Source organism: Cibotium barometz, chromosome 44 (assembly GCF_041138505.1).
Source record: "Cibotium barometz isolate CiBa-2024 chromosome 44, ASM4113850v1, whole genome shotgun sequence".
Taxonomy (NCBI): domain Eukaryota; kingdom Viridiplantae; phylum Streptophyta; class Polypodiopsida; order Cyatheales; family Cibotiaceae; genus Cibotium; species Cibotium barometz.
The window spans coordinates 37,130,755-37,145,931 of NC_141089.1; the positions used below are offsets into that span (position 1 = coordinate 37,130,755).

The window sequence follows — 15,177 nt, forward strand, 5'->3', positions numbered from 1 at the left end:
TGATTACAATATAGTTATTTAGCAATCCGCAGCCCAAAAAGAAAAACACACACGGCGCACACAAAAGCCCTAACGCTCTAATAAGCTTTGATCAATCATAGCTGATCCAATTTCATTGCATCGCTTCTTTTTTTTTTGTACATACCCAAAAAACTGCGCGCGCGCACGGGTATTTTCCCTGCAGTCACATAGCTTTGATCAATCACAGCTGATCCAATTTCATTGCATCGCTTTTTTTTTTGTTTTTTGCACATACCCAAAAAACTGCGCGCGCACATGGGTATTTTCCCTGCAGTCACCCATCTGCGCGCACGTATGATTAAAGCTAGTATAAACAATGACAATCTCTTTCTAGGAAATCTATGCTCCTATGGCACAATAATTTATTATCACTTTATAGTATGCAGCTATAATACTCAAATCAGTAGCATTAATCGCAAGTTCTAAATGCCTGAACGTTCACCTGCGCTATATTATCATTAGTTTATAATGGTATGCCTGAACACCTGCGCAATATCACTTTATGGTATGTGGCTATAATACTCGAATCAATAGCAAAGGCAACTTCTAAATGTTGGGTTGATTTTTCTAGTACTGGTTAAATCAATCAGCGCGTTATAATGGGCCACAATATTTTTTTTTTTGCATATTATTAAACTTGGGCTGTTTATGATTAAAATATAGGTCTTGGAATACTCTCCTCTCCATTTGCAGTGGCCAAGGCAGGCTGGATGGGGGTAATTATCTCACTCTTAGTATCAACAACCTATGCTTACTCAGCTTACTTGATGGCCAAGTGTGTGAAGCACAATCCGGAGTGTGCAAGTTACCAAGATGTTGCTAGGATGGCATTTGGAAAGAAGATCAGGAAACTGGTAACAGCTCTATTCTACATAGAGATAACAGGCACACTTGTGGGCTACTGCATTTCAGTGGGAGACAATTTGGCCCAGATTTTCCCCAACTCAAGCTTTAGCTTGCCTGGCCTAAGTGGCAGAAACTTCATGATATTCGTGGCCTGTCTTATCATGCTCCCATCGGTGTGGCTAAGAGACTTGAGTGCCCTCTCTTTCACCTCCATGTGGTGTATTGCAAGCACCATCTTGCTGCTTATAGCTGTCATGCTTGCTGCCACTGCCAACCACATTGGCTTCACCCACCCCATCCCTTTCGTGCGCATCCAAGGTGTGCCTGTTGCAGCTGGCCTCTATGCTTTCTCTTATGGAGGGACTAGTGTTTTCCCTAGTATCTACATGTCCATGAAGGATCCCACAAAGTTTACCAAGGTATCTCCTTTCGTGGCAACACTCGTGCTTTTGCTTTAATACATGGTGATGATGTGAAAGTTATACTAATATTTTTTATATAAAGGCTACCATATTTTTGCCTCTTATATGAGGAGTCATGCAAAGTTCTTATGTTAATAATTTTTCACAACATAGAATGTTGGTGCATGCTCACATAGCCACACATGTATTCTTATGCTGGTAAATTTATCACGATATTTTGTTTTCATAGTATGTTGTGCAGGCTCACACTAGTGTGTGTGTGTGTGTGCGCGCACGCATGTGCATTACTTTAAAAAAACATTCTCCCCCTTGAGAATGTGGAATATGAGAATCCAACATGCACACACATTTCCTAATGCATAGCTAAAAATTACTTTTTAGAGTGCACCTAGCTACCTCGATTTTGCATGGCAAGTAGTCACATTTCCTCATGCACTCTAAAATTACTTTTGAGAGTGCACCTAGCAACCTCAATTGTTCATGATGACAAGCACAAATGGTTTGCCACCTCTTTTGCCATGCATAAAAGGTGCACCTACACATGTTTCACAATCCCATGATGGCAATCTCACCTTCATAGTAATGGACACCGTATGTACCTTTTATTGTGCCCTATAATTTTGCATCCTTTTGCACAAAGATTAGACATGACACAATGTATAGAACTACCTTGCATGATTCAAATATACTTTGAAAAATCGCTATCAAATTTAACTCCTTGTTTTTACTTGAGCCTTTTGATTTGTGCAACAGGTATTGGTGGTAAGTTTTGCTATTGCAACTTCTTCTATAGCTGGCCTTGGTATAGCTGGAGCATACATGTTTGGAGACGATACAGCCTCACAAATAACTCTCAGCATGCCAATTCATTTTATAACAACAAAAATAGTACTATGGATGACAGTAATCACACCCATGTTCAAGTTTGCACTTCAACTCTCTCCAATAACTACTGCACTAGAGACTCGTCTCTATGAGCAATGCAAAATATCAAAGAACATGCTCTATGGAATGAGCACACTCATGAGGTCCATGGTGCTAGCTTTGATTGCAATTTTCTCCATGGTTTTCCCTTACTTTGAATACATTGTGGCACTAGTTGGCTCTTCCATGACTATAGCCATATGCATGATCTTTCCATGTGTATTCTACATGAAACTCTATTGGGAGAGGTTGAAGATGAAAACAATCATCATGATAATCATATTGGTGATTGTTGGGGTAGTCACAGGAGCATGTGGTACCGTCATTTCGGTCCGTGGTTTGATCAACAAGAGAAAGAGCTAAACCTCTTGAATCACCATTGGTTTCCATTCTACTTGGAAACAATCCTATATTAGAACAAGTGACTATAGAGACATTTTGTAACAAACTTATTATGTCTTGTGAGAGTTGATTTTGTGCCTAGTATTGCCCCGTTCTCTACATGTTGTTTTCCACTTACCTCAACTAAATTACTACTATAGAGATATAAATACAAAGTAGCATCATTTAGTTAGTTATTTTCTTTTCTTTTTGTACATGATTGAAAAATTTTGGTTGTACAAGTTTTGAAATTTCTTTCTCTTCAATCACAAAGTAGCATCATTTAGTTGGTTATTTTCTTTCTTTTTGTACATGATTGAAAAATTTTGGTTGTACAAGTCTTGAAATATCTCTCTCTCCAATCACAACACATATAGAGAAGGTTTTATGTTTTAAAAGGCTTGTTCAAAATCATGGCAAATTATTAATTGTCAAACTTTTAGACCTCTTAATTATTAATGGTTAGTCTTTTAAACCTCTTAATTTTTTTCACACATTATTGAATCACTAAAAAATTGAGCCACCATTTAACTATAAAATTTTCTATTACAAGTTTCATTTAGTCCCTTTCACAGTTTTAGAGGTCAGTCTTCTCATATTGTAAATATGTTTCCATTGCAAAGATTCATTTCTATAATCTTAATCTAATTAAAAAATATATCTTGAATACCTCCACTCCAATACGATGGGTACAAAAGATATGGTGAGATGTTATATAGTGGTTATCTAACTTTAGACAAGTAATAAATTCTAACTCTGGGTCTTCTAGTACTTGGTATGGTTTAAAGGATCATCATTTATAGGTTTATCATTTCTTAGCACAAGTGGAAAAGAACAATGCCCATAGAGTATATAGTGTAAGATGTTGATGAAAAATACCAATAAAGAAGTAAAATCAAGTTTTCAAAATTCTTATTTTGGAGATTAAAAGAAAATACTTTGAGTTCTCACTGAAACATTGAAAAAGAAGTAGATAAAAGACCAAAAGAAAATTAATTACTCAGCATAATCATTTCATAATTGAAAATACATATATTAAACTCAACAAGTAACTTGGTAATAAGATTAACACCAAACTATATATTAAAACCATCAAGAATTTTTACATTTATTTTTTGAAAAAAAAATCTAAAAGAAGAAGTAACCTTAACAAAAGCCAAAAAAAAATCTTTAATAACACCTTGATGATGTTTTATTTTACTAGTAGTCCTAGCTTATCATGTACATGAATTCAACAATCCAAATTTGTTATCATCTTTAATACTAGTTTCATACCTTAGCAGGACATAAATATGTATTTTCAGGGGTTTGCTCTAAAAAATTCATATCTTGTGAATGGGAGTGGCATTTTAGCATCTCTCTTTTAAGGCATGTCTTCATGAATGTGGAAAACCCTAGAAAATTATTAAAATAATAAAAATAGCCTTAAATATAATTAATAAATCACCATAAGTAGAGGCACATCCAACACTATAATCTAAAAAGGTTACGCATTTACAAAGTTGGTTCCTTAAATATAATTGATAAATCACTATAAGTAGAGGTATATCCACAGGACTATAATCCAAACAAGTTAAGAATTTACAAAGTTGGTTCCTACATGCAAGAAAAAAATGATCTCGACACTCTTTATAAATCTCTCCTAGACCTTACATAGTATTTAAGAGATTAGAGATAGATTTTCCATGATAAAAAAATTTATTACAGCTACACCATGTTTCAAGATTTTGTGTCACTTCTAAGTGTTATGATAAATATAACTCGGATGTAATTCCTATGTCTAGACATGGTGATAGAAATGATAAATATATCATGGATGTAATTCCTATGTAGACGTGGTGATAGAAATGATAAATATATCATGGATGTAATTATTCCTATGTAGATGTGGTGTTGGAAATGATAAATATACTTTGGATGTAATTCCTATGTAGAGCTAGAAATGAGAACTATACCTTGGATGTAATTCCTATTTAGGTGTATTGCTAGAAATAAGAAACCTAGTGACTATTAGCTTTTGAGTTGCTTGAGAAGAGACAATCTTCCTTTGATTTTCCATTTTCGTAGATTTTATGGTTGAGTTAATTGGTTGGAGGTGGAGGCTTCCGTCTATTGGTTTTTTTGGTTAGATGTTCTCTTTTTGCATTGGTTTCTTACATGTTGCAACCCATCCCATCCTTTACATCTATTATCTAGACTTAAGTCTAGATGAGGCCTTTGAGGTATGGCATTTAAGTACTATGGTAGCTTTTAATCTCAAGGACCTCCAGTTTTTATAGAACTAGCATGGCACTATTGGAGTTAATAGATGTGAAGGTTTAGCAATAGCATTAGGTGCTTTGGCATGGGGTAAGGTTACAGTAGTTGAAGTAAACTTTTTTACGATTGGTGCTACAATGCGAGTACAATGGTTGGCATAGTTTGAGGTGCTCAAGCTACCTGACTTCCTCTATGGGGAGTTCCAATTCTCCCATTGTATTTTGCAACATAACCTACTAGGTCACCCAATGAATTTGGCACTGACACCTTTCCATCCATCTTCTCCCTATAACAACAACATACTTTCATTCATCATCATTCCTACATTCATGACATAAAAGATCCCTTCCCATGGGGCTAGATCAAATGTTGAATGAGACATTAAAGACATTGCTTATTTTCATAGTTCTATCCTCAATGATGTTGCACATGCTTAAGTTTTCATGAGCCACCGTGGTTTGCCTAATTTTGACCCAAGTCTCACTCACAAGTCCCATAAATATTAGGTTATAATAACTGGTACATATGTCTAGAAGTGCAAACACTTCATAATAGGCTTTGTCATTGTGTTGGATCTCTGTCAATGATTTTTGGTAACTGCATCATCAATTCATCAAAGTATGTAGTTCTTATAATTATATTCTTTCCTCTTATATACTATTAATTGATATAAGGGATAGCTTCTTTGGTCAGTTGTTTAGCCTTGTTCTTATCAATTTCTTGCTATCTCAAGTCTTTTTGCTCACTTGAGCTATTCTTATTTGAGCTTAGCTTTATGCTCATCTTGAGCTCTCTCCTTATTGCATCTATGTTGGGTAGATCATGACAACTTAGAATATCTAAATATCCTTGTCTATGTTCTTGACTCATATCTTTTTGAGCCATCATTGATTTCTCAGTTATTACTCATGTTGTGAGTTATAAAATTCATGCGCATCAATGTCTTCAACATAGCACAACAAATGTTAATTACTATCAAGAAAGAGACCAAATTTTCTTTAGCTTTTGTTGAAGAAAATCACACTCCATAGTAGGTACAAGCATATAAAGCATGGCATAAAAGAGATAGAAAGGTGTTGTACTAGCTTTCTATTCGTCAATTTGATAGACTCAATAATTGTACATATACAGGATGCACAAATGCCTAAGGAGGCTTGGGACACCTTGGTGAAGATATATAGTACAAACACACACTCAAGCTTAGAAGATGTAGCTAAAGAAGAAACTACATAATGTGACCAAAGGGAAGCTAAGTATAAATGATTACTCAGTGAACTTAAAGGGCTTGCAGATTGCCTTGCTTCTTTTGGATCACTAGTAGATGACGATAATATGGTATTGGACGGTGTGACCTTAAATAACACTATATTCGTGAGTTTGGGAATTTCCCAACTCCCATTTTTTGAATGCTAAAATGTGGGACCTGGATAACATGCCTATAAGTTTTTCAAAACCATATCATGTGACCTATTGTTGGAAAGCGCTTGGAAAATGGAATCTAGTGAGCTATAGAGCGCTCAATTTGGAGTAACGGTGTTCAAGTTATGATTAATCCAAAGATTTGACCACATGTCCCAAACTTATGGGAAATTCCCATATTCCCCAATATGGTGTTAAATGGCTTGGGCAAGGAATACAGTCAGTTTCAACCCTTCATTGGAGTTTGAGAAAACTTTCTTGATTTTTAAAAATTGATTGCTCTTCTCATCCATGAGGAGATAAATATTGGGAGAAGTTCATCCTTCAAAAATTCACATGAGCAGGCCTTCAACTCATATACAGGTAGAGGTAGAGGGAGATTATAATCTAGAGGTTGAAACGATGGTTGATTTAAAAATCAAAACTAGAAACTACAACAATAATAAGAAAATCAATCTCATACAGGTGGAAGAGACCACCCTAGAGGGCAAAGGGGAGCTAGAGAGGCCAAGGTTATTGGCAAAAAAAATCAAAATATAAATAGTATGGAGTGTTATTACTATGGCAAACCAAGGCACATCCCTCTTGAAAGTATCAACTCAGCTTAGAGAGAGATAATCCATAAAGTCTAAAAAAATAAGATGAAATTGAGTTTGGCATATTTTCTCTCCATTTCTTTTAAAATATAAAAGATACATTCCTCTTCTCTAGTCCTTGAATTTTTTAATCACTTATTCTTTTCATGTATGTGGAATAAAGTGGTTAGTTTTCAGAGTGTAATGGCTCATATCTCTAAAAATTCATTACTAAATCCTTCTTTAATAAAAGAAATACATAAATAAGTAAATGAAGAGGTACTACAAGCATTGGAAACCCCATTTCATATTGAAGACGCATATGCTACACCAATGGGAGATGTGGTCTACAATAGATATAATACTATTTTTAACGACTTGGAGGCCTTACATTCATATGGTGTTCAATTGTTTGAAGTTAGTCTTGAAGAATGTGATGGTGTTCTCAAATTTGTGCTAAATCTTGATGAATGTCAAATTCTGAAGGAGAGAAAGTTAGAAAGAGTTAATGTCACACTGATATAAACAGGACACTTAATCCATCTATTAAAAAAGATGATCCTAGATGGTTTAGTGTTAAATCCAAAAGTTTAATTCTAAAATAATATATTCTATTTGGGATCCTTTGAGGTAATTTTTTAAAATATTTGTTTGGAAAAAAGTATTATCTATATTAAGCAATAAGTGCTCCATTCTTATGTCCTTTATGTGTTGCAGGTCAACTTAAAGAATTTTGATATTCTGCATTCGGTTTTTCATAGGACATCTATACCCGAGATCATTGGCGAGCATGGAAATGGCAAAATCTTAGATGTGGAAGACATGGGACAATATAAGGTGGAGTGGCATATGGCAGGTGATCTTAAAACTCTGAAATGTATGTATAATGTGTCAAAGGGTGCCAATTCAAAAAGCCACTACTTATATTGTATGTGCAGTGCAAAAGTGCTTGATAAGAGGTATTGGAAGAAGGAACCGGATAGGTACATGAAAGACCCAAACTTCAAGCTAGTTCTCGATATTCCATTGTCAAGAGTCTACATTTATACAATGCATGGACTCTACAGCCTAATACAACAAAGATTAAATCCATCAAAGCACTAGAGAAAGTTCTATCAGACATTCGTTTTCATGGTGGACATGCAAAGATTGAACAAAATGAAAAAAGATCTAAGTATGGAAGGGATGCACCTAAGAAACCTTCCATTGGGGGTGTTAAAACAAGAAGGTTTCTATCTTCACCAACACTAGAGGGTAACCCTCATCATTAGGAAGAACATGATTAGTGCAGACCCTAAAATACAGCTGATGGAAGTGCATTCATGACGTAATAGTAGACCATGCAAACAATGGTTAAGCAAGATCACATAAGGCCAACGTGTGGAAATATTTCGGCACTATGTTTAAGTTTTGAGATTTGAAAGTGTGGACTATGAAGGACTATGAGATCTTTTAAACAGTGCTAGATGAGTTCAAGAGATCAATGATTGCTGCATGGACGGATCAACACATCACCCACTATATGGTATTTGATTCATTATGCATTGAATTAGTTCTAAAACTATATGTTGATCAATTTAGTAATTAAAGTATTGTTTCTTTTATAGTATATCATCTACAATCATACTCCTTGGTTTACAAAGGAGTATGGTAGTTTATCAATATGGTCAACCCAAGGAATGGAGATAATATTATTAAGCACACATGGGGTATTTCAATCATATGAGACATAATGGAGGAGCAGAGAAATCTAACAGTTAGAAGATTATACACAGAGCCAAAAACAAGTAGTTTAATGCATCTAAAATTAATCAAGCAGTCAAAACTTTTAAATAGAGAAAAGAAAGATATATTGTGAGACCCCTCTGCCCCCTCCGTGCACCGGATTTCCTGTTGCTAGCAGCAGCGGAAGTAGCTTCCTCTTGCGCGGGGCAGGGTTTCCCACTTGGGGCCTCGCCCTTGAATGTTCAGACATGAGGCTAATTTGGTGGTCATTCTGAAACCGAAACTGGGAAAATTTTCCTTGTCCGGGAAACGGGGACGATTCCACCTTTTTGATTTTCTTAACGAATTTTCTAACGGGTTCAAGAGATAAACTATTCTTCACCTGATTAAACCAGATAGAAGGAAAACTATCACTGACTTAATTTGAAGAAATCAACACTTTTTTTGTAACCGAAATCAGGCACAGCCCATTGATCTAATCATTTGAGGAAATCAATGCTTTTTTCCTAACTGAAGTCAGACACAGCCATTGATCTACTCATTTGAGAAATTCTTCAAGTTGTGGAAAAAACTTTGCTTTGTTTAGTTTTACTCTTAGAAGACACCTCTACTTGGCCAACTTCCTTGAGGCCTTTCAATATACAAGTGATCTTGTAATTAAGATGATTGAAAAAGAATTTTAGAACAGAAAAAGAACCATCTTAGTAACCTAGGTGTCCATGGATTTTAACCATGATTCCATGCAACAATCAAACATAGGTGCTCGTGGATTTTAGCCATACTATTATGCAACATTGAAAGAATACATGATTTTCTTACTTTTTTCCCATAATTTCAAATTTTGTTTGACATGAAATAGAGAGACAATGTATTACATGTAACAATTGAGATACAAAGATTTGACCACAAGGCAAAAGCCTATGTGTCCAAAATGTTGAATGTAATAATTATAAGGTAGAATTTGACCATATGAACAAATCTTGTGACAATGGAGAGTACTAATGTTAGAGATCACTAATGGATATACAGAAGTGAGCATGGATTTTATCCATACTCTCATGCCACAATGTTTGGTTTTTTTGTAATACCAAATTTCATGTAGACATCGTCATAGATTCATCGTGGACATATTGTCAATGAAAGTGGCCATTTGATAATTTATATTCTATGTGTAGCATGGGTTTTTGAAGGAGATGTCTTCTATAGAATTTGACCATATGGTAAAAACTTTGCTATGTTTGGTTTTACTCTTAGAAGACAGCTCTACTTGGCCAACTCCCTTAAATCCTTTCAATGTACAAGTGATCTTGGATATAAGATGATTAAAAAAAATTAGAACACAAAAAGAACCATCTTAATAACCTAGGTGTCCATGGATTTTAACCATAATTCCATGTAACAATCAAACATAGGTGCCCATGGATTTTAGCCATATTATTATGTGACATTGAAAGTATGCATGATTTTCTTACTTTCATCCGATTTTAGTCTGATATGCAATAGAGACACAACATGTTACGTCTAATAGTTGAGGTACAAAGATTTGACCACAAGGCAATATCCTATGGCTATTTCAGAAAGAAGCTTTCATATTGACCATGGCTTTTGGCCACACAGTCACTTTTGTTTGAAGCATCATATAACCAGAAGTATATTTTTGTTACCTCTTTTGTAAGCACAAGTATATGTGTGTCTTGAAAAAGTCATTTCATATGAAATGCATACATATACAGAGAATTATTCTACAATGTCCAATTAGTCTCTATTGTGCTACATGGATAGATCACTATTTTCTGCATAGCGAGTGATTACACATATGTGCAAGTAGTATATAGAAGTACGCTTATACAAGCAAGGTCAACGTAGCATACAAGAAGAATCAGCAAGACAGAAGCATTCTCAAGGGACAAGGTCGCATCTTTGCCATAACAAGAGTGTTGAAAAACTGATCAAGGTTAGTTTCATACTTGTTTTCTTATTTCTGCATTGTTTGTTTTTTCAAGTAGGCTCTTAGTCAAGAAACATTCTCGATTTTAAGAAAACTGGGTGTGAAGTTAACCATATTTTTATTTTTATGCCATGAATGTACTATATGATCTCATTTATCTTACTAGGCTAATTATGATTAAGAAAGATTAATTATGTAATTAAGTATTATGAACCAAAAAATCAAGAAAACAAAGAACATGCATGAGGCAAAGAGCCTACCTTTAAATGGCTATGGTTACGATGCTTGCTGGCAAAGTTGTGATTAGCGTCAATATTGTGAATGACTGTTGTTGCGAAGCTTGCTGGAAAAGTCGCTTCTGATTAGCGTCTGATTAGCGTGTGAAGACAGAAACAAGAAGATGAAAAGAAGTAGATATGCAGATGAAACATACATGAAGGGTCAAAATCGTGCTTAAGCACAACTAAATCTTTTGATTAGAGAGCTTAGGTGAGGCGTAATGCAGAGAAAACATCACAGAGAGAGCAAGAACAAAAACCAGGGTCGAAAGTGCGAGCAAGAAGAAGAGTACGTTTTTAGGAGAAGAGGGAAATCGTAGAGAGAGAAGATAGAAAGAGAGGGCCAAATTCAAATTCTTAGAAAAGGTTCACATCAGTAAAGGATATCTTCTTTAATGAAGCATATATTCTCAAGAATATATCACATTTAAGGAAGAACGTTTATAAAAAATGGACGTTTGACAATAAATGGAATTATTTAAAAAATCACTTTTAGGTTCACATCATTAAAGGATATCTTCTTTAATGAAGCATATATTCTCAAGAATATATCACATTTCATGAGAACGTTTATAAAAAATGGACGTTTGACAATAAATGGAATTATCTTTAAAAAATCACTTTTATCAAAGTTCGTAATAAGAATTAAGCAATCGATTTTTTTTCATATCACACATAGGTCTTACCGTGGGGCCGCCCCACTGGGGGCGTTGCCCCCCGTCCCCCACCGGGGGCGTTGCCTCCCAGACCCCCCACTGGGGGCGTTGCCCCCACCGGGGGGGCAGCGCCGGACCCCCACCAAGGGTGTTGCCTCCTAGACCCCCATTAGGGATCATTGCCCATAGCAACTAGTGCCTCAAATGTCGTTTAGAGTTTCCAAGAAATCCACCACTATAGTGAACAATATTATAATATTATTACATTCCAAAATATACTATTATAATATAATATTATTTTATATTATGATAATAAGTTATATTATTAAATATTATATTAAATAATAAATATTAAAATATTATGTTATTAAATATAATATTAATTTATTGATATATTTTTTTATAAGACAACATAGAAAGTAATAAGTTAGTTACATAGGATTACTCATTTTGCATCATTTATTGCTTTGCTAAAAGAGTTCCTATGTCTACATAGATATTTCAAGAGGTGTTGAGGCTATTCTAATATTAATGCCATATAAAATAAGATTCATATCTTGCTATTCTATTTTCACGACCTTTACTTTTCATTATATGGATAAATCTACTCTTTTCAAATTTACTTTTTAATTTGACACAACTCATATTAGTTACTTCTTGATGTATATTACTGACAATGTGCACTACATTTAGGCCATAATACCAACTATTGGTATATGATTATTCAATTTTGCATCCAAAATTATTGCTTGTGCATGCACTAACATTTGTACTTCCCAATATATTAATAACTATTCTACTTACCACGTGGACATAAACTTTGCACCAACCAAATCTTATTCATACTATGCCTGCAATACATTAAACCTTGAGAGGATTTGACCATGCGGCTAAAACATTCTCTACACTAGCACACAATAAATTGTCTTCCTTCGAAAAGTTACATATGGCCTGTAAATATTTTAAGAACGATAAGCCTTGAGAGGATTCGACCATGTGGCTAAAACATTCTCTAAACTTGCACACCATAAATTGTCTTCCCATGGAAAAGTCACATATGATCTAAGTATATTTTAAGAATGATAATCCTTGAGAGGATTCAACCATGTGGCTAAAACATTCTCTACACTAGTTCACAATAAATTGTCTTCCATGAAAAAGTAACATATGATCTATAGATATTATAAGAATGATAAGCCTTGAGAGGATCGGACCATGTAGCTAAAACATTCTCTACACTAGCACATAATAAAGTGTCCTCCGCAAAAAAGTAACATATGATCTACATATGTTTTAAGAATGATAATCCTTGAGAGGATTCAACCATGTGGCTATAACATTCTTTACACTAGCACACATATACTGTCTTCCATGGAAAAGTAACATATGATTTGTACATATTATAAGAACAATAAGCTTTGATAGGATTTGATCATGTGGCTAAAACATTCTCTACACTAGCACACAATAAATTGTCTTCCCATGGAAAAGTAACAGATGATCTACCCATGTCTTAAGAATGATAAGCCGTGCGAGAATTTGTCCATGTGGCTAAAACATTATGTAGACCATCACACACACCATGAATACTTTTTATACTAAAGTAAGATATGATGTGCATATATTATAGGCTATTGAAGTTTTGGCCATATGGTCAAAGCATCCATTTCAACTAACTACATAGACCTTTTTTATCTAGTAACTCAAGTAATCTAGATCAAGGATATACTACCATGTTCATTGAGAAAACAAGTTTTGGCCATGTGGTCAAATTTATTCTCTCTCTTATGATGTTGGAAAATGGAATACTACACTAATTTTGCAATGTATACTTCAGCTTGTCATCTATTAATGCATGTTTTCATTATCAATGCTATGTGATTACTTGATGAATATAAGATCACTCAATCTCTTATGATTAAATGTCTTATGATGAATATAAGATCACTCAATCTCTTATGATTAAATGTCTTATGATAAATATAAGATCACTCAATCGCTTATGATTAAATCTCAAATTTTTTCACTTACTCAAGCAACATGGACCAAGACTTTCATTGTGGGGATCGTGTCAATTTGATGATGGATCGAGATGTTGTTGCACTTGGAACAGTATGTGCAATACGTCCAACTGACACATGCCATGGGCAAGTCCTTGGAGATGGATTTTTGTCAGTTTCTATCGACAACTGCCTAAATGATGTAGCTTGCTTGCCATTTCCAAACAACAATGCAACAAAGGTCATTCAGGCAGTGGGTAGTTTTGTAAAGTGGGAAAAGAAAGATGTGATGGTTGTTACAGGTGCCGTCATGATTGTTAATGATGATCATGCGGTGCCACCTTCTAATGATTTTAATGCTGTTGGAGATGAGGACACTCCAAGTATCCGTGAAAGTTGGAAAGAGCGTAAAGTGATGCTCTGGACAGAAGGCAATGAGAAGTACGTTGGAACAGGGATTATTCTCTTAACATTTCCATATGATGTGATTAACTTTGATCTATTAGGAGAAGAAGATGTGGGTGTGGTGGTAGATCAGATCCTTGATCCAACTACAGGGATAGACACATGTGATATGCTTCAGTGCGTCAATTTGGTTAGGTGGCCTATCAAACAGGTCACCTTTGATGATGGTACACCACTGCTACATGAACAGGAAACACAAGCTTTCACATCTCCAAATGAGAGCATAAAAGATGTGTGTGAGGAAACTGAGGACTTTATTTCAGGTTCAAAATCCATTTTCTTATAGAAGAGATCATATTGTATGATCAATAGAAGGCCTAGAATTCTTGCTCTCAAAGCTTCGAACTTGAGAACCTCAATGGAATCAGTTTTACTTGTTGCTACAATTGATTGTTATCCTGCAAAGTGTTGTCAATATGCTGATAGAGATGCAGTACACCAATTGCGGAGGCACTTCTGGGGGTTACGTTTGGAAGAACGTACCAACTATGTTTATGATGTTTTGGAGTCATCATGCCGCATTGACAATATGGGTACACGAAAATACAGTTTTATATTCAATGGGAAAGTTGTACGTGGTAGGGCATGGTATGGGATGCATGGCATCCCCAAAACATCTTTCTATAGGTATAGGTTGCATTTTGAGAATGGTGTAAGGAGGGCAATGCATGGCAATAAAGGAGCAATTAGAGCAACTTGGGATCACACACAAATGGGCAGGGCAATCTTGAGAGACTTTATTGAGAAGAATGCAGAGCAAATGCCACATAAAAGTAGAACCATGCAGGATGGTTCCAGAGAGACACAATTGGTCATCCCAGATGTTTATAAGCAAATAGACATATGGGGAGAAGTGAATGCCACATTAGATGCTATTGGATGTAAGCAAATGTCTTTGTCCACATTCAATCGAATTTGGAATACAGAGTTCAAGCATGTCACCTTAGCAAAGACAAGCGAGTTCTCCAAATGTAGTGTCTGCTCAGAGATCAAAGAACAACTTGCAGCAACCAAATGCCTTGAAGAACGCAACATATTATTGAGGAAGCATCGAAGTCACATGCTGCAACAACAAAGTTGTCGAAACATATACTATGGATGGCATCTAGCATCAGTGCTAAATCCTGAAAAGAACTTGTGCATCATACATGACAAGATGGACCAACAAAAGACAGCTATCTCGAGGTTGAGAGTTCGATCAAAAGAGACAGATAGATCCACTGAACTACCAGTTTCCTTGACAGGCATGATCACACAT

The 15,177-nt window shown here is 35.3% G+C and overlaps 1 protein-coding gene across 2 annotated transcripts in view; it reads left to right on the forward strand.

Annotated features, from left to right (window-relative positions):
* The window catches only part of LOC147613240 (amino acid transporter AVT1H-like), a 4,114-nt gene extending 1,226 nt beyond the window's left edge, over window positions 1-2,888 (forward strand). For both annotated transcript variants that reach the window (XM_086782504.1, XM_086782503.1), the window contains exons 3-4: window positions 685-1,286; window positions 2,043-2,888. In XM_086782504.1, coding sequence (XP_086638630.1) covers window positions 685-1,286; window positions 2,043-2,576 — 1,136 coding nt within the window. In that variant the 3' untranslated portion in view covers window positions 2,577-2,888. The remainder of the gene's footprint in view (window positions 1-684; window positions 1,287-2,042) is intronic.
* Window positions 2,889-15,177: the final 12,289 nt, after the last annotated feature.